This window comes from Lineus longissimus, chromosome 14, assembly GCF_910592395.1.
Source record: "Lineus longissimus chromosome 14, tnLinLong1.2, whole genome shotgun sequence".
NCBI classification, from domain to species: Eukaryota; Metazoa; Nemertea; class Pilidiophora; order Heteronemertea; family Lineidae; genus Lineus; species Lineus longissimus.
The window spans coordinates 11,434,103-11,454,686 of NC_088321.1; the positions used below are offsets into that span (position 1 = coordinate 11,434,103).

Sequence of the window (20,584 nt, forward strand, 5' to 3'; positions counted from 1 at the left end):
CGAGGAGGAGCACGCATTTTAGAGTTATAGTTGTGATATTGTAATTGGTTTGATTTCTCCATCAATAAGTATAGTGATGTACTCCACGTCATGTAGAAATAAAGTCTAGGTACAAGTAGAATATATACAAGTTCGTAGTTCCTAATTTCCTGTTATAGATGTGGGTTGGCTCATAGCAGTCAGACCCAAAGGTCTAGCAGTACGCAGTGTGTAGATCCATTTTGATTCATGTTCCAAGTGTAGGGAATCTGAATGGACTTTTTCTAGACCACAGGCTTTGAAGTTTTGTAATTGGTTTGAGCCATAGGACAGCCGGCAGGTGAAGGCCTGTCTGAGTTCTCCTTCTTCTTCTCCGTATAAAAAGGGGCCTATTGCTGACTAAGGTACGAGGTATGTTCACATTGCCTCATCAGTCTATCGGACCAATAAATATACTTTTATATGCAAGCAACAGCATAGGGTCAGGCTCTGTTGACAATTGGTTGGTTTGATTTGTCTGTTCGATACGGCCCCTTTGATATTGAATTATATTTTCATTGCATTCAATCTTTCGACCCATGCAATTCAAGTATAGCCCATTTCAACCAGCTTGCACCACGGGTATAATGCTAGTCTTGATAATTCGTACGGCTCCAAAAGGCGTTAGAGTTGTACGAATCGTTTTATCTTCAATGGGGGTGGGGGGGGATGTACACGCATTGCTGCCTTTGCACTAGGCAATTGTCGCATAATGAGAGATAGGGGAACTGTGATCGAAATTTGAGAGAATGGGCTATTCTTTTAATGTCTGAATGAGTTCCTAGCCACCATCTTAATAATGGCAGCAACAAAGAATGCAGAATACTACGATAATATAAAATGACAGAGTTCACTTTTTTACCAAATGTTTAAGTCTGACAATTCAGATATCTGGCGTGTTGGCATGTCGCTCAACAGCAGAAAACATCTGTTGCAAAATGCCCTAATCTTACCATCGCTAGGTGTTACCTTGCACAATTGAAATGCATTTATCATTTTCATTATCACATCTCTGATCATGTAGATGTAAATAGATTTTAAATAAAATGCTGAGTTGACACCATCTGCCGGCATGACTTTCAACAAATCTTCCAATCTTTAGAGTCCTGAACGGTCAAGGTACATATTTCACACTTTCGATTCAAGATCTAAATGATAGCGAAAATTTAGACCGCGATGTCGTCGACATTTTAAAGAATAGAAACACATATGTCTCATATTTGATAAAGTAAATACGTCATTCATTTGATATCATTAGTGAAAATCTTAGATTTTGAGATGAAGAGGTAACATGTTTGGAGGATGGCGTGAGCCGTGTGTTTCTGTCAAAGATGAAATATGATTCTGTTTACTCTCCCGGCCCAAATGATTTATAACGGTGATGTTGATTCAGCCGAACCTTGCAAATATTAAATGTAACTTGAATTCTGTTGCAAAACCATCAAGTTTAGGTAAGAATTTGAAATGAGCGATTGGGCGTAAAACGTTTGATTTCCGATTTTTTTTTAATTGTCGCTGTGCTGCAAGTAAATCTGCGCCGAATCTGCTTGCAGAAGACGCTATGCCGAGTTGGCATAACTACAAATATAAGCCTGGACGATATACAGTCAATGCATGGACTGTACCTTTAAAGAAACGAGCACGTGATCGTCGAAGTCATTCCCGGGCCTGCTTGAATAAATTCCGGTCACCGCCCATACTTTGCCACTTTCGAGTAAATATTTGCTCGAGAGACACCGACAAGAAATAGTTTTTACGAGGCTGCTGAAAAAAGAGCAAGGTAAGTTGTAGCTAGTCAAAATTTCCATTTCTTATTTTTCCATTTCCGATTCATTGTAATGAAACTATCATAATGCCTTGGGATTCTCATATTATAATAATAATAATAGTAATACGAGTCTTATATTAACTGGCCGCTCAAAGCGCTTGATAGGCCTCTTTAAAAAGCAAATGTTTGAGTTGTCCCTTGAAAGATAACAGAGAGCTGCAGTTTCTAACAGTTGAAGGAAGTTTGTTCCACAACTGAGGGGCTCCAATTGAAAACGCTCTACCACCGACTGACTGGCCTATCTCCAAGTGCACATCGACAAAAGTTACAATCATTTTTTTTACATGCCAACTTATGTTTTAGATCAAGTTCCCTTGCGTAAATATTTCTTGCCAGACGATTATACTATAAGCATATGTTGCCATTACCAGATACCATTTTAGTTTATTTTGTAATACAGCAAAGATATAATTTCAAGTGCTAAACTAATTATTTAAGATCTAGGTATGGGCTTTCAGTCAAATTCTTCTGATATCTCTTCCTATCTCCAAGCGCACATCGACAAAAGTTACAATCATTTTTTTTACATGCCAACTTATGTTTTAGATCAAGTTCCCTTGCGTAAATATTTCTTGCCAGACGATTATACTATAAGCAGATGTTGCCATTGCCAGATACCATTTCCTTCAATATATAGGTCCTGTGCTCATAAATAATATCACATATCAAATATTTGAAATATATTGAATACATTACTTATTATCAATGGATTCAACACGCATAACATATATTGCATATTCGAAACAACTTACTGTCTACTTGTCAACAGTCTTTGGACGATTGGCACCTGCACATTAGTTAACTTAAAAGCTTGCAAACACCTCGATTATTAGTTACAACAATGTTACAATACACTCCAATTATCATTTTAATCGGGATATTTTAGCTGCTGTCGTTTCGGAAGAATTTGACTGAAAGCCCAGACCTATGTCTTAGTTAAGCACTTGAAATTATATATTTGCTGTATTACTACAAAACACTGAAATAATCATAAACCCAGTTGTGATGATGTGCAAAAGGGTCCCATGATATGAGCTAATTAGCATTGATATTTCTTGGCCACTCGGGAAGTTTGGTTCATATTCTTAACAACATGCATTATTTGATCGGTTATAGCAATAGTTAGGGAGGCCCTAATATTCTTTCGACTTTATATTTTTAAAAACCCAGGAGGGTGTCAGCAGCCTTTTAAAAATTTGTAGTCTAGATAAAGACTTGTGCCACAACTGGATCTCTTTAATGTGTGTCTGCACTAATAGATAACACATCTTCGTTCTGTTTCAGATGTGGCTTTCTCTTGTGAAAGTGGCTGTATGTGTCTTCGCCATAATACACGCAGCATCGCCTTTGACTATCATTCCTAGATCCCCTACCACTACCGGTACTCCCTCTACCCCTCCAATTACCTCTATCCCTCCAAGTTCCTCTACCACTCCAAGTTCCTCTACCACTCCAAGTTCCTCTACCACTCCAAGTAAGTATCGCATCGCACTCTTCTCTACTCGGTTCAAGCATATTATCCCTGCCAGTGTTGGCTTTCATTGTTCGTGTATTGTATGTGTAATGTACATGTACACGAATAATCGCGGCAAGAATGCTCGAACAAAATACATGTACCGTAAATGTGGCAATTTACTAATTTACAGATCGTCGAGTCTAAGGCTGGGTTTACATAGAACTATACGGTATTCGGTATACGCTATTCGATATTCGCTATTCGGTATTCGCTATACGCCATACGGGCACGGCGAGTCACATAGGGTAGCATGCGTGCGGTATTCGGTCTTTTGGCGCCGATCAGATGGACAGTTCAGACGAAGAAGATTTGGCTCTTCTCCTCTTAGCCGAGGATGAAGCTGACCAGGCACAAAGACCAAAGAAAGAAAGAACAGAATGTGTGCGGCAGCACTTTAAGATGAGACCTCTGTTGGGGGAGTACCACAGGACATCTAAAAACCTCATGGATCATCCAGATGTTAATTAAAAGAATAATTTAGTTGATTAGCAATAAAACATGTATTGAAGGCCTGTTCTTAGAAATTGCAATAAAATGAGTAAAAATGAGTACTATTGTTTCTAACTTATCCTATAGTATGCAATAAATCGTTTAATAATTGTGATAGATAACATTAAAATGCACTGGTCACTTCTGAACAGGGTGGTATACGCTGCACGAAAATCGAACGCGCACGATTCCCACTATACTATACTATACGCAGGTATACGACCTTTTCGAATAGTGCCCTCTTATGTGACCCGGTATTGTGAAATTTCCTTGTTCGATTTCAGGTACCCGTGTGCCCTGGCAAAACGTGCACCGAATACCCGAATAGTATAGTTCTATGTGAACCCAGCCTAATGTAACCCTGTTTGACATTACTAACGTGATTACAGTATTCACCCCCACGAGCCGATTATAACTGTTCAAATGTGAAACTCACCTCGCTTTAAATCATCGTCTGCACGAACAAACCTGATCACACAGCAAATTTATATACGCTACCAAAATAGTGCGCAGAAATACTCTCAAAATCACTTTGTTTTAGGGGAATTTGTTCGGACAAAGACTTGAAAAGCAACAATTTGACAATCTTTTTTGTATTTTGAAATAAGAAAAACTCACAGAAAGTATTGTTAGTTTCGTGGATGGGGTATTTAACAACGCTGAGATTGCAATGGCGTCCTTTTCAAGCAGGGACGGAACGACAACGATAAAATAAGAGTTCCGGTCCTAAGCAAGGAGTTTGGTACGATGGGCTCATTTCGAGATTCGAAATTCAAATGTCCAAACTCGACTTTTGGCCTTATCGTATGTTCACTGCCGTAAAAATGTAAACTAAACTGATTCTGTAAACCAAGCATTAGAAGCACTCGCAGAAACGACTTTTTTCTAAAAGCAGCTGGAACTGTTGGGCATTTAATCGCGGGTCGGGATTATCACGAGTAGCCTCATATTTACGAGGGCATCATTGGATATATCACTTAGTTGTTAGTAGGGCGGGACTCGCAATCATATGAATATGCATTCCATTGCAGAGCGATACTGCTGTAGCGAAGCGCCTTGCGGAGGGGTGTGTGTGAGAGGGTACTGTAAGTACCCATACAAACAATTGAGTTCATCAAAATGCACATGCCCTTCAGGGATGAGATGCTGCAAGAGTACAACGAGTAAGTATATCAACATATTAAGTGCTGCTTGATGGCCACGCTAGATACCAGAACGTTCTCTTTGCCCTGTTATTCATACTTCTTCAAGGGTTGGACAACAGTCGTTTTCGTATAAAGGAATATCGTGCGCTTCTTACTGCCAAAGTCTTGAAGCAGTACTTTTATTGAGAAAATGTAAAACCTGTGTTTAGGCATCAGGGTAAACGCCAACAAAACGCATATCTTCAAATGTTTCATGCTTTTCCGGCACTCTTTTAGCCCTTCAAAATCAGCGTGAAACATGTGCAGATTCTTATCACACACTGTTCTCTGTTCTTTCTCTTCAACTAAGACTTGCAAAAAGTCCAATAGCCTGTTTAAATGTGTGTTAACAACTACATTTTTCTGACACATTTTCTGAGCCATTTAAAACCACAATTAGGCTGTAGGAATTCGTGTCACTAGTTTCTTTTTCTCGTACCATGGAGCTCCCCTAATAAGTCACGAGAAAGTGCACCAGCGTGCATAAGTTATATATAAGTATGTGTAAAACAATGATTCATGTTTTTTTACACTAACCATCAAATCGTCAAATAATATTTCTTTTTCCCTTTTTTACACTTAGCTCGCCACCCATGTGAAAAATGCAACAGCAAGTATAAATGTGTGCCGAAACGTGTATACTGTGCATCTCCCGTTTCAAGAAAAGGTTGTACTTGTCCTAAAGAGAAGAAGTGTTGCAAAGGTAATGACACTTATACTAAAACTCAACATGCAACCTGTTGGGAAGTAAAGGATCTCAAAATAAACCTTACAAGCATTATTTCTCTTTCAATATTGCAAAATTTTACTTTTTTTAAACCACTTTGCACGTATCATACATACAATACGTAAGGCGAATTATTTGAAAAATCCTTCCTATCATCATGCCTTCAAGTTAGATACTGCCAGCATCTTGAGCTAAAAATTAATTTTAATTTCATTCACTGCCAGAGAAAATGAGTTCTCGCTCTTCTTTACATGTTCTTATCTGTAGCTTTATATCATGTTTCGTCCTTACTGTATTTCATATATCATATATCTTGTCACCCTAAAACAAATACTTCATTGTGGGTAATGAGTTGTGTTCGCAGAAACATTTTGATGTAGGCCTACATATTAAAAGGGTTCTACTTCTCCTGCCATGCAAGTACACGAACTGCTAAAAAGTACATTTCAATTACCTATTAAAAAAATCTATAATGAAAACAGAGTCAAAACTTAAAGGATATGACAAGAGTCAAGCGTGCTCTATATTTCTCACTTCTCAAACCGCTCTTTCTATTCCAGGCCCGTTCTGTTTTGAATGCGGTGGACGATGCAAGAAAGGAAAATGCAAAGCTCCCTTCTACCCGATCTTTAACTCCAAGTGTCCATGCCCCAGGGGAATGTCATGTTGCAAACGTAAGCAAGTCTCTTATCTTGTATTCGGGCTGTCGTACATGTTGGCGCACTGCAGCTAGAACTTTACACTACGACTTGCAGATAACCATGAACTCTTTGATTTGTATTTGCTACCATGGTCGTGGTTGGTCACCTAAGGTCGCATAATTACACTTTGATGGTGTGTGAAACATTTGTAACTCTATCGACTTGGCTTTTTTTGTTCGGCTAGCGAATTAAATTTCATAAGCTGTTCGCTACTTTCAGAACTTTGTTATCATTCCTAACTATAGCAAGCAAAAAAACACACACCATTTTCCTAAAACTCTCGCCAAGAAAGGGATCATCGCGCAAATGGGATTTAGCACCAATGCGTTTCTATAACTAAGCAACGCCGGCTTGGTCATCTTGATCAAGTTCTATAGACGTCTTTCTATCTGAATGTTTTTGGACCTAACGACTCAAAAGAACACAATTACGAACAATTCATCTACATGTATATGTTTAACTATTTGGCGATTTTGCCCTGCCAAAAGTTTGAGACTGTGCCCAAGAAGATGCACGTTTCCTAGCTTTTGCATTGTATCACCGTACCATTGGTAAGTGTCAATGGAAACCCATTCATCGATCAGCAAAACAGCGGAAAAAGTCATGCATCCCTTATAATTGGCAACAGCCACAGACGACATCTTTACTCTCTAGTCACAATCAATGGACGTATGTAACAATAAAGATATTAGATCCAAAAAGGATATAAAATAGGCCTATGAATGAACTGACCACAAGAGTTTACTGACATCAATATTTCCATGACACTGTGTATGATTAAGTGTGCAAGCAGGCGAATTTCTCAACGAACGTTACTGATGTTAGTATCATTATCCCTTAGAAACTCGACAAATTCTACCATAATCTTTTCAGTTCAGCCCCATTGGCTTGGGTGTACAAATAAGGTTTCTGACCCTCATCAAACTGGTCATTAACTCCAGAAGTTTTAATTGACCTGACATTCCTTAGCGTATGACCTGATTCAAGAACCAGTGATTGAAATGTATATGTTAGGCGCTATCGACCGATTTGCGATATCGATTGATCGCGCAGCGCCATCTATGGATCTGTCGTTTGTGCAAGCATCGGTTGATGGCTCAGCGCGATCTATCGATGGGTTGTATAATGGATACTGGGATTGGACAGTGTCTGAAGTGTGCATCCACTTTCACGTTGACATCGAGGAGATGGTGCAGGATTGCCTCGTACTTCTCTTCGGTCAGGACTGGGCTCTTCTTGACACTGCCTGGACATCTACAATCTCTTGCATTTTCTTCTTGAACTGTTCGCTTTCTATTTTGCATGTCTTGTTTGGATGTGGAATCTTTCTAGAAGAAGAATGATACCTAGATCGCTTGATAATCGAAAGTCGAGCTGGCCGGGTGATTTCAGAAAAAATGTTCTCTCAATTTTACGGGTTATTATAATCAGTGATGAAAAATGTTGGTGCAGCCAACAAAAGATGATTTTGCATAGTATCAATGTGCACAGTTAACGTGGTTCTCATAAGACGGTGATAGAATCTTTGGAGCATGTGTCTAACACGCAGAACGCTGGCAGGAGCTGCATCAGCGAAGGAAAGCTAAAAAATCATTGACCTTATTTTTTATTTACCTTCAGGGGCTAGATGTGGCAGCAAAAGTTGCCCATATGCGAGATGTGTCTCGGTCGGGGCATTTTGCCCAAAGGTAATTCGTGGCAGAAGATGTTCATGTCCGCCTTTCATGAAGTGCTGTCGATGTAAGTACAAGAAGACGTTTCTCTTATCACAGCTTATGATACATTTAGTGCACTTGCATGCCTTCCACCCATTGAATTAATGAATGAAGTCTACACTAAGCCTACATACTGCAAAATCCAAAATGAATTTGCTCTGATGTGGTGCTTCAAAAGGTCGTCTGACCAGAAACCCTCACCTGAAAAAGGCAACAGTCTTAGCCTTTTGAAGATCAAGACTTAGTTCGTTCCAGAGTAAGGAACTGGAGCTCCGATCCTGCAATCATTCGTCGCCAGGCGATACCTGGACAGATATGTTAGCTAGATATTGCAAGTAAATAATGACACGTGAACCACAAATCGGCGCACAAACACAAATAACCCGTCGTTTATGTTTTTATTTTAAAATAACAATTATAGAATTTGTATCGTATAATAAAAAATAAAACGAGGCTATATTGAAAGTGACTATCTCCTGCAAAAGTCACTTAATTTACCAGCAGATATTCACTTTCAATATAGCCTCGTTTTGTTGTTTTTTTCGAATTATGATCAAAGTAAATAGTTAGCCACAATGATATCAGATATCATCAATGGCGGATTTCGACTAAAGTTCGAATGGCGACGCATTTTCGAATATGCGGCTTTGACACCTCACTGTCATGACTGAGGCTATGTGCTAATCACCAGAGAATTATGAAGACATCGCTTGTCACGCACCGGGCCATCATCTGGCGGCTCAGGTATAGTGCTTAACTTTGGTCTTGTCGAGGGCCTATGATACACAGTGCGTGCTGCAGTTATCTCTGTATTTCAGACACATGTACGCTAGCTGGATGCAGAGGAAAATGTGTGAAGGGCCGCAAATGTCCCAAAGGGTCCAGGCTGATAAAGTCAAGGTTCTGCACTTGTCCGAAAGGCTATTCCTGCTGCACCCGTAAGTACCAAAATATCCCAAAAAAATAATTATGAGAAGACGGCTCGTTTCAAAAATGTAATTAAGTACATATTATGGCGTGCTACAACCACAGCGGCTACATAAATCCATATTGCCAATTGTCAAGCGTGCCGGAGCAAGGAATTATATCCACAAAAAGTATTTTCTATGAAGTCTTTTAAATCGTTTTCAACTACAAGATGCCAATATGCAACGCACGGTTATTTGTTCTGGGGAAGATTTCTTACACATTCATTCTTTATTTACCCTATCATATGGGTCGATCTGATAACAGGTTTAGATTTTTTCTCTCGTTTAGCTGGATGGGATCGGCCACGAGTTGAAGAGGTACCATACCTTTCATACTCACCGTCTCTTGATTTAGACGTCGTCGCGGCTGAAAACCCGACGTAGCTACCGCATATTTTTCCCACAACAATGTTACCATCATATAAGTACACTGATGTGGAAATAGAATTAAGCAATCGAGACTTCTTTTTTTTAAAAAATATTTTTACTCTTTATTAACAACAGAACATACATATACAGGTACAACAATACAATGATAAAATAGCTGTTTTTATTTATTTTACAATCCTGCCCTGCCCAATTATCCCCCCCCCCCAACCACCCACGCACACACCCACCCACTACCACCAATAACACCATCTTTCAGTCTGTCCTACTCAAATCTGGCTGTCCTGTCCATATTTATCAGTCCAAGTTTTAAAGGAAATCGAATGTTGGGTCCCATTTTTCAGAAAATGATTCAATGTTTTTATTTTTATAAGCTATTTCTTGTTCCAGTTGCCTTATGTATTTATTTTCATATTTATATGCCTTTACGTCTGGTGCCACCTTTTTGTTTCTACACTGATGTATAAATTGTTTTGCCAACATTATCAAAGTGTGCGAGAGGCGGTTATCAGTTCCATAAAATACTGTTGGAGCATTAATTTTAGTGTGCAAAAAAAAAAAAAAAAGGGCCTGAAATGGTTTTCTTTTTGCAGGCATATGTCCATACCTAACTACAACACGCGTCACATGCAGACGCCTTGGAGGATGGGTGATACCCGGCAGAGGCGTACCTCCACTTATTTGCTGCAGACGTAGGTCCCAATTTTGCATACATGGACGACATTTGATTATAGACGGAATGCAAACGAACATTTGGTGCAATGTGTGATTAGCTTCACATTTTGACGTATATATAAGGATGTCACATTTCAAATTGTTGTGGAATTACATTTTACGCCAAAGTGACTGAAGCATGAAAATAACTAAACTTGCTTAACGTTCCTCTGTTGCACACAGGCATTCTATTGTTTTTAAGTCATATATTTTGTTATTTCAGGAACTTATTAGTAGATGTAACAAGAGTTCAAGCTTTCCACTGTTTTACACTTGTATCGCTTTTTTTAGCCCCAACATGTGCGAGAAACTGTAGAGCACAAAAGGCACGATGTGCACTCAGCCGGACATGCAAGTTCAAAATAAAATCGTCGAAATGCCTCTGCCGGCCCGGCCTGGTATGCTGCAGGTGTAAGTGATATGTTTTATTCATGTTTGGGGCCAATTAGGACCAAAAAAATTAATAGGACGTGATATCCTCAGTAAGACTCGATGAAAAGTAAGCGGTAGAGCGCGAAAGTATTAAAAAATACCAAAAGTGTTTTTGTTTTTTGTTTATATTTTACTCTTTATTAACAACAGAAGATACATATACAGGTACAACAATACAATGATACAAGAGCTGTTTTTATTTATTTTACAAAAGTGTTTGATACACAGTGCGTACGTCAGTTCTCTCTCTATTTCAGACACCTGTGAGCTAGCTAGATGCAGAGGTAAATGTGTGAGGGGCTCCCGATGTCCTAAAGGGTTTAGGAAACTAAGCTCGAAGACATGCACTTGTCCGGTAGGCTATTCATGCTGCTGGCGTAAGTATTAAAACAGCTTAAAGGAATATACGTATTAGAAGTGGTAATCACCGTTAATATCCTGGGGAGCCATCTCATAAACTAAAGACCTGGAGTGATAAGATAATCTGGTAGATTAGAGTCATTCAAATGACCTTGGTGGTTTTTGCCTAAATCGAGCTTATGGTGCTCAATCAATATTATTGTCAGGGGAAAATAGCAAACCAATTGTTTGTGCCTTCTGCTTTAATCTACCTTATAATACTCGTTTACGTTACAACACAGTTTCGGACGGAGGTACTATCGTTTCATGGTCAGACGATTTCCTGACGGTGAAAGACATTTTCTGTTGCTCAGTTAAGAATCTCCGATGAGCGCACAAAAATCTGACTCCGGTTAGTCGTTGGAATATTTAATGATATACCCGTCATGGACAAGTGTTAAGCAGGTGTTTTAGCGGGTTTGAATCTGTTACATTTTTAGATGTTACCCGCTGGTGGTGGAATGGCAAAAAGTTCCTTGATTTATGATTATGATGATTCAGACATTATATCTATATACATGCGTTGTCAAAATCATCATTTCGACCCTCTAAGTCTGCCTTTTTCCATATCATGGCCACAGCTAGGGACACTGAATATTGAAATAGAGGCGAGTGCTGCAACCAATGATAATCATTTCTTTTCCCAGGGAAATGTCCATACGCAACTAGAACTTATCGCAGTTGCATACAGCGTGGAGGATGGGTAATACCCGCTACAGGTGTCCCGAAATTACATGTTTGCTGCCAACGTAAGTCCATAGGGTTGACATTCGTTGACAAACGGGATGCATAATGTGCATGTAATGTATTGCGTGTTGCATTGTGTCAAACCCTTAAACTACTGACCTATTTTCACATAGAATTGACGTGGTCACCTGTACGGATTTCACTATTCACTTTAATATTGCGCCTCATTAAGCGCATACTTGTGGCGATGGCCATCTGACATTTGAAATGGGGCAGAGACGTACCGCATCAAATGTAAATCAGGTCCGAAATACGTTGTTGTTCACAATATTTCTACGTCGATGCTGCAACATTTAGACTGACATGGAATTTTGCAATGGCGGGCATACAGAAGAACGTTATATTATAATTTTTTTTTTACTTATTAAGGGTCACAATAAGTAGATGCAGCAAGAGATCAAGCTTCCACTTTACATTACGCGTTTTTGCTTTTTCAGTACCAACATGTGTGAGGAACTGTAAAAGGCAGAAGGCAGGATGTGCAACCAAGCGGAGTTGCAAATACATAATAAAAAATGCGAGATGTCTCTGCCGGCCTAACCTTGTGTGCTGCATGTGTAAGTATGATTAGGACTATGATAGAAAAGGAGAAAAAACGTGACATATAATTCAGTGTAAGACTAGTGGGGAAATAAACGGTATAGGCAAAAGTATAACGAATGAATATGTACCACAAACGTATTATACACAGTGTGTGCATTATCTCTCTTTTTCAGACACCTGTGGACTTCGTGCATGCGGCGGTAAATGCATAAGAGGCCGCGGATGTCCTAAAGGGTGGAGACCGCACCGGAATACCTGCACTTGCCCGCCCGGCTATAAATGTTGCTCACAAAAAGGTAAGCATAAGAACATCTTATTATAAGAAGATGTGGTTGCCGTTAGATATCAGACTGAGGTACTGGCTTGTATGGATAAATTATAGCCATTTCAATGAGAGTGGTTTATGCCGATATAAAGAGAACAAAGGAGTCTTATTGAAGTCTAAACACGATTGAGCTCTTTGACTCAATCTACTGCCTTTCGTACTCAATAATGAGGAACCGGCGCGATTTATCCGCCGCGTGGCGCTGCAATCGATCATACCAAAACTCTCCATTTTCAATGCAATATCATGTTATTTCTGAGCCCGAAAACGATCGCTTATTTTCGACCGATTTCGGCGACGTTTGCATCTTCCTGTTTTAAATCTATTGAGCTATCAGTTTCTGAAGATAATTTTGCGGAAAATATGCGTGATGCCAGTTATTGGGCACGTTTTCTGTTGTTGAAATCCTGTGCAAAAATGTACGCAATGGTTTCGCGTGATTGACCTCATGCGACGTCAACAGACCAGAAAATGACGTCATGGCGTCAGAAGGTACGATCGATTGTGGCGCCGCCACTGGCATTTAACTTAACGCCGGTTCCTCACTGTTATGGGTAAGATATCAATCTATTCTTTTATGTAAAAAAAACGATTCAATGGGAGGAACTTCCGTTTCTTGGTCAGACGAGTTCTTGATATGTTGACATGGATTTCCTGCGTCATGTGAAATGGAAATACTCTAGAATCACCGATCTAAGACCGGTTCATTAATCAGAGGCATGGTCGCCCCCAGTATGATATGCATTGAACAGGCCACGGTTCTTTCATACGATTGGCTCACACTTGTCTTCAGGGTGTGGTGAGTTGATGGACATTGAGATTGGCATGAACTGATCACTTGTGACGTGATCACTAACACTTCTATTAGTGGTTAAGGTGTATCAAATCAGTTACCCTGTCTTTTAGCCTAGGCATATCGACTACGTATCTTCAATATAAGTAATCGCATTGATATTAAAGTGAAATGCTTATGGGCCTACCATTCTGAACTCTTGCTATGAAATAGATGTAAAGGCGAAAGCATAAGCGCTAAACAAATTGGTGTCGCCCACCCATTGTCCATCCCGACAAATACTGTTGAATGGCGTCTAACGACAATGCGCATAATATGTAAGGGGGCTTGGCTTGCATATCAAGAAACGGTTTTAGATCGAGGAGTATGGAGTTTAGAGTATATGTAATGACACATGTTTAAATTCGTCTCATTTAAGACGTACGCCGTCGGCAGTGGATTGGCAAAACTATTCGAGTAAAGAAACGTGTCATAATCTGATAATTTTGGCCCAACAACTTAACACCTTGGCTGCCAAGGGTGCTTTAAAGGGGTACCTTTTGCATCTACAACGTCATTTGCAACAAATGCTGTAGCCAGGCCAGAAATCAACATTCAAAACATGGCCAACAAGTCTACTTCCTGCGATCTAAAGTACCCCGACGTGGTGAAAGGGTGATGAGAAACTTGAATATTTTACTGTTAGGACCATATTTGGTGGGAAATGCAAACGTTGACGCCTCTAGCTCTTAAACGCGGCAACAAGCTATCGAAAAACGAAGGTCACTTGTTGCATGCGGAATTGAATTTCCTTCAAAATGGCGCTAGTCGCGATGCGATTTGACGTCCCAGTTCTGAGCTACAGCCGTTTTTTTGGGAATGATGTAAAGTTCGTGTTTGAGATTAAGTAAATCTTCGATTTTCCTTCATCATTCAAATTGATGTAAAATCAACAGCTTTCAGCCAACATAATATTATACACCCTGGCACTTTTGTGACAGGATGGACACCCGTCCATAAAATACTAAAAAAAACATAGGCCTTAGAAAAGGGGGTGAATTTAGCTACGTGATTGGCACTCACGTCCCCAGGAGTCTGTTTTTCTTTGATAATGTATAGCCACCATTATCGTCGCTATATATAGGGGACAATGCTGTGAAACGAGAGATAAGTCCTGACATAATTTTCTTTTCGCAGGCAAATGTCGACACAAACCTATGAATCTTTTCAAATGCAGACGGCTTGGAGGATGGGTTATACCCGCGTATGGAAACCCGAAAGGACTTATTTGCTGTAAACGTAAGTTCTGACTTTGAATAGGAATGATATTCGTTTACAGACGGGACAAGCCCTAAAAATGCTCACAATAAGAATGTTCATACAGAATTCATGTTGTCATCTGCAATGATGTAAGTCGTGTAGTGTTTAAGGCTTAATGCACGTCATCATGAAAAGTGACACTTGGCATTAGAAGTGTGGAAGACCAGTAGTGTGCAATCAGGTGAATAGGGAATAACGTCAGTAGTTAACCTTCCCATTGTGCCTCTGTTGCAAACAGAATTGCTATTACGATAAATTATTAACATAGCAAAATGCATGGATGTAAGTAAACGTGCTCAGGATTAAGCTTCCACATTTTTACGCTTTCATTGTTTTTTTAGTCCCAACATGTGCGAGGAACTGTAAAGCGCTGAAGGCAGGATGTGCACACAGCCTGACATGCAAATACAAAATAAAATCGTCGAGATGCTCTTGCCGACCTGGTCTAGTATGTTGCAGATGTAAGTGACAATTTTTAGTATATAATGATTTGGGCAATAGGATATACTCTAAAACTTCGAAGACAAGGAATGAGGCTCCGCCCCTAATCATTCCAATGGTTTGAATGGGAAAAGGCCAATAAGTCTGGTATTATTATTTTATCAATGACATGGGCCAATGGAGTAGCATGTGTTATAATCTTGCTGTGACTGGCCGACATTGACAGTGAAACGAAATCAACATCATTTGTTATAGTAGGCCAATTTCTTCTAATAAAAGATACCCTATTGTGTCGTTTCTTAAGAATTAATATTAAGGTCTTAGAATCCCTCCTCCATTGTAATGAATAGGGGCGGAGCCTTGTTCCTTGTATTCGAGGTTTTAGAGTATACCTTGGCATGTGTACATGTAGCCGAGTAAAGTCTAGGCGAGAAAAAAGGCAGTAGTAGGAATAGGTAACAAGAAAGAAACGCATGATACGCATTGTGTGCATCAATTATCTCTCTTTTTCAGACTCCTGTGAAATGCGTGGATGCCGCGGTAAATGCTACAAGGGCCGATGTCCTATAGGGTGGAGAAAGCACCGGTATACCTGCACTTGCCCGTTCGGCTCTTCCTGCTGCTCGCCTGTTGGTGAGTACTAAAACATTTTTGGGGTAGTGTTATCGGCGCCATTTTTTTATTTTCGGAATACACAATTTGGTTATAATTCTATCAGTTATTTAATTATACTTTGTCCCTTATAGTTTTTTAACGACAATTCAGAATATGACTTCCAAATTTGAATGGTTGTAATTTTAGGTAAATAATTGCTAATGACTGTGCCGTTTGAAAAGAAAACAAAGCAGTTTGAGTGAGCTTTATACCCCAATATACCGTATACAAGTAACAAGTATTCTTTCGTTTTGTGCAAAATATTAAACCATGTGTTTGTGTACAAGATCCGAGGGAGGCACTACCGTTTCTTGTTCAGACAATTTTCTGATGTTGAATAGGGTTTTCTTGTGGCTTATTAAACATCTCCGATGAGTGCACAAAAATCTGGCATCAGTGGTAGGTAGGAATGGAAAATATATGTCATCGATGTCAAAGCCATCCTTGCAACTCGTTAAGTCTTCTCTTCCCTCCGATAACATGGCCACCACTGGAGACAGTGATCAGATATGGGAATAGAGGCAAGTCCTAAAATTGTCTTCTTTCTGTAGGCAAATGTCCACATCCAACGAGAACATATGCCAATTGCAGACGGCTTGGAGGATGGGTAATACCTGCTTCAGGTAACCCGAAAGGACGTATTTGCTGCAAACGTAAGTCATAACTGCGCATCGTGAAATATTTAATTGTTTACAGACGACATGCCTGTACTGCATCGCGTGTTGGATTTTAGAAAGCCCGAGAAATGCTTACAATACCAAAACAATAATGTTGACATGGAGTTCACGATGACGCCAAGATGGATGTAACTTTTCACTTGGTAATAGCGCGTGGTGTATTTTAGCCACACTGAACGTAAGTAGGATACTCATTGGAATGAACAATTGGCATTTGTGGCAGAAGCACACTAAAATGAACTAAAGTAAATCAGTTTCAACATACACGTATAGTTTTTTTGCTATATCTAAGTGTTTCCATACAGTGGACAGCTAGACAGTCCAGGACTTTGCAATAGGGGAACACAAAATAACTATTCAGTCCAAAAACAATACAAAAAATGCTTGAAAACGGACCACTCCAAAGCCTTAATTGATTATGCCTAGCGTGTCTCTGTTGCAAATAGACATTCTATTATTCAACGTATTGAAATTCATAAGTAGATATAACAACAAGCTTTCTATTTTACTACTCTACGCTTTTATTTCTTTAGTCCCAACATGTGCAAGAAACTGTAAAGCGCACAAGGCACGATGTGCCCCAAGCCGGATGTGCAGATACCCAATAAAATCGCCGAGATGCTCCTGCCGACCCGGCCTAGTATGCTGCAAGTGTAAGTGAAAGTTTACTATTTATAATTGGGGGCATAATAGTATAGGGTAAAAATAAATAAATTTGACATGTATTCCAGAGTTTGATTAGACGAGGAATAGACAATACAGGGCAAAATTATATAAGAAATATGTACAAGAAAACGATTGAAACACAACCCTCTCTGTTTTTAGACTCCTGTGAGCTTGCTGGATGCAGAGGTAAATGCATTAGAGGCCAATGTCCTAGAGGGATGAGACAGCTGAGCGGAAGGACCTGCACTTGTCCGGGAGGCTACTCATGCTGCTCGCGTAAGTATCAAAACATACGTAATGACAAATTGTATGAGAAGACGCGCCGTTATATCGAAGATGAGCCATCAGACACACTACTTTACCGAGGAAGAAGTGTGAATGGATAATTTGTTAAAGTCATTTAAATGACTGTTGTTGGAGCCGATTCACAAGAAGACACACCAGTCTTATTGATGTTTAATCAGTCATGTTCAATTTGATTGTGCGTTTTGCCTCGATCAGTCAACTGTCCGTATAATCTTATAGTCTTATAGTTTTGTGTGAGTCATCGCTCCATTCATCTATAGAAACAAGTATGAGATGATGTGCTTGCCGTAACTTGTAAAAAAGCACCCATCTTCAGATGAACTAATGTGAATGGATACTTTGTTAAATTAGAGTCATTTAAATGACCATAGTTCGAGCCTTTTAAAAAGAAACCATGTGTAATCGATGTTTAAATTCGATTGTGCTGTTTTCCTCAATTTGCCGTATGTTTTGTACTCTTGTTGTTGTGTGTGAGATATCATTTGATTTATTGAGGTACAATTAATTAAAGGTTGGTACTACGGTCACAAAATTTTCTGACGTTGGATTTTCTGGTGCTATATTAAAAATGGCCGGGTCTATTTGGCAAGCCGCTCGCCGAACAGGCATATTTTTTTGTCCTGTTTGGAGAGCCGCTTGCCAAACAGCACTAAAAAGGCCACCCTGTTCGGCCAGCCGGGCTTGCCAAACAGGTAAAAAATCTACCCTGTTTGGCGAGCTGGAGACTTTACAACACATTAGCCAGAGAGTTCGGCTCTCCATTCAGGACAAAAAAAGTCGCTGTTTGGTAAGCCGGGCTTGCCAAATAGTCACTTCCATCAAAAATATCCTATGAGTTCACATATATATGCATCATGGGGCGTTGAAATGACACATAGCTGTCATCTATAATAGTTATCGATGACAGGTGGAAATGCCAAAATGTGTCGAGTTATGCTAAGTATAATACTCTGATGATTGGACGTTACAGCTGATTAAAGTATGAAATAAACATCATTGCGACCCCATAACTTTTTTTCCGATAACAAGGCCACCGCTATACAAACGGACACTGATAGTCAAGTCCTAAATTGCTCTCCTTTTGCAGGCAAATGTCCATACCTAACTACAACATATCACCGTTGCAAACAACTTGGAGGATGGGTAATACCAGCCACAGGTAACCCAGTTGGACGTGTTTGCTGCAAACGTAAGTCCTCATTTGGTCTAGGGATAACAATTTGTAACGTGTAGGGAGCTCACCTTTTATTTTGTCAAATCACAGTTTACGCCAACGTCAATAGTCTTAGACCTCGTGACAATTTGGATTTGGCATAAGAAACTGGCAGGAACGTACTCAGAAGCAACATATGAGGTCATGTTTGCCATATTTAAGTCTTTCCATCGAGTCGACATGTACAGCTAGGCAGACCAGTAGTTTACAATATGGGGAGTGGGGATGCAGAGAAATGTTTCAGTCCCAAGCAATGATAGAAAAAAAATAACAAAAGGATTTCATTCATATACTTACACCTGCTTAAAGGGTCACTGTTTCATATAGACATTCTGTTGTTTATGGTCTTTCCTTTGGCTATTTTAAACATTGCGGTGAAAAATGCATGTATTAAGTTGATGTAATACGAGTTCTGGCTTTTTACTATTTACGGTTTCATTTCTCTTTTAGTCCCAACATGTGCGAGAAACTGTAGAGCATACAAAGCAGGATGTGCAACCATGCGGTCATGCATATACAAAATTAGAACGGCGAGATGCTCCTGCCGGCCTGGCCTAGTGTGCTGCAGGTGTAAGTGAGAGTTTCAATTATGTTTGGGGCCATCATAGCTTAAAAAGACATAAATAAACTAGACTGGCAACCACAGTCAGACTGACGAGAAAAAGCGGTAGAGGGCAAAAAGTATAAAAAAGTAAGTCTCGGTGAGAAAAAAAACAGTAGTGGGCAAAATGGTAAAAAGAAATAAATATGTAACACAAACGTATGATACACAAATTAATTATATTTTTTTGTATTTCAGACACTTGTGAGCTGGGTGGATGCCGAGGTAAATGCGTACGAGGCCTATGTCCTCGAGGGATGAGGCAGCTGAACTCGAGAACCTGCACTTGTCCGTTAGGCTATTCCTGCTGCTCGCGTAAGTATAAAAAAACATATTTAACGAAAATACGTAGATTCGATGTTGATTGTTTCGGAAGTCGCCTACACCAAACAAAGGAACTAGAATGATGAGATGATTATGTTAGATTATGAGTCATTCATATGACCATCGTTCGTGTCCATTAAAAGGAAACAAATCTGTTTTATCGATGTTAATATCAAAACGTGTGCCTCAATCGAGCTTACAGTACTCACTCAATTGTTATGTGTAGGATATACGAAACCATTCGTTTGTGCTTTGTAATGTTTGTTTCCTCAATCTACATTCCATGACGTTCAACGTTACGAAAGGAGGTTCTTCGTTTCATGGTCAGAGGATTTCCTGTCGTTGAAATACATTTCCTGGTGCTTTATTGAAAATAATCGACGAGTGTACAACAATCGGGCATCGGTGCTTGATGGATGGACGATAACTGATCAGCCGGCGTGTTATCATGTTTGAATATTTTTCTCCTATACACACATCTGCCGCTGGTGGTCGAATTACCAAAAAGATTGACTTGTATTATCGATACACATCATATGCTGGTGATTCATAGTCAAAATCATCATTGCGACCCTATAAGTCTATCCTTTTCTATACCATGGCCGCAACTAGGTACACATAGATATGGAAATAGAGACGAATTTAAACATCAATTTCTCTTCGTAGACGCGAGTTCTGACATTAATTTCTCTTTGTAGGCAAATGTCCATACCCAACTAGATCAATTTTGATGTGCATACGGCTTGGAGGATGGCCAATACCCGCTACAGGTGTCCCGAAAGGACGTGTTTGCTGCAAACGTAAGTCCTAATTTTGGGGGACATTTGTTTACAGACGACAGGAATATACACCTGCAATGTATTGCTACACATATCAATGTTAATAGAATTCACTTTGTCACCGGTAGAAAAGTCACT

The 20,584-nt window shown here is 39.6% G+C and overlaps 2 protein-coding genes across 4 annotated transcripts in view; one reads left to right on the forward strand and one right to left on the reverse strand.

Annotated features, from left to right (window-relative positions):
• Positions 1–20,584, reverse strand: part of LOC135498977 (atrial natriuretic peptide receptor 1-like) — an 813,512-nt gene that overhangs the window by 455,692 nt on the left and 337,236 nt on the right. The gene's annotated exons all lie outside the window — the stretch shown is intronic.
• The window catches only part of LOC135498976 (zonadhesin-like), a 96,086-nt gene continuing 77,240 nt past the window's right edge, over positions 1,739–20,584 (forward strand). For 2 of the 3 annotated variants that reach the window (XM_064789555.1, XM_064789557.1), the window contains exons 1-23: positions 1,739–1,798; positions 3,131–3,320; positions 4,883–5,014; positions 5,619–5,738; positions 6,323–6,436; positions 8,084–8,203; positions 8,997–9,116; positions 10,127–10,225; positions 10,539–10,658; positions 10,937–11,056; positions 11,726–11,827; positions 12,263–12,382; positions 12,542–12,664; positions 14,663–14,764; positions 15,127–15,246; positions 15,740–15,859; positions 16,432–16,533; positions 17,091–17,210; positions 17,383–17,499; positions 18,617–18,718; positions 19,193–19,312; positions 19,542–19,658; positions 20,366–20,467. In XM_064789555.1, coding sequence (XP_064645625.1) covers positions 3,131–3,320; positions 4,883–5,014; positions 5,619–5,738; positions 6,323–6,436; positions 8,084–8,203; positions 8,997–9,116; positions 10,127–10,225; positions 10,539–10,658; positions 10,937–11,056; positions 11,726–11,827; positions 12,263–12,382; positions 12,542–12,664; positions 14,663–14,764; positions 15,127–15,246; positions 15,740–15,859; positions 16,432–16,533; positions 17,091–17,210; positions 17,383–17,499; positions 18,617–18,718; positions 19,193–19,312; positions 19,542–19,658; positions 20,366–20,467 — 2,602 coding nt within the window. In that variant the 5' untranslated portion in view covers positions 1,739–1,798. The remainder of the gene's footprint in view (positions 1,799–3,130; positions 3,321–4,882; positions 5,015–5,618; positions 5,739–6,322; positions 6,437–8,083; positions 8,204–8,996; positions 9,117–10,126; positions 10,226–10,538; positions 10,659–10,936; positions 11,057–11,725; positions 11,828–12,262; positions 12,383–12,541; positions 12,665–14,662; positions 14,765–15,126; positions 15,247–15,739; positions 15,860–16,431; positions 16,534–17,090; positions 17,211–17,382; positions 17,500–18,616; positions 18,719–19,192; positions 19,313–19,541; positions 19,659–20,365; positions 20,468–20,584) is intronic. The other variant, XM_064789556.1, reaches the window with a different exon arrangement.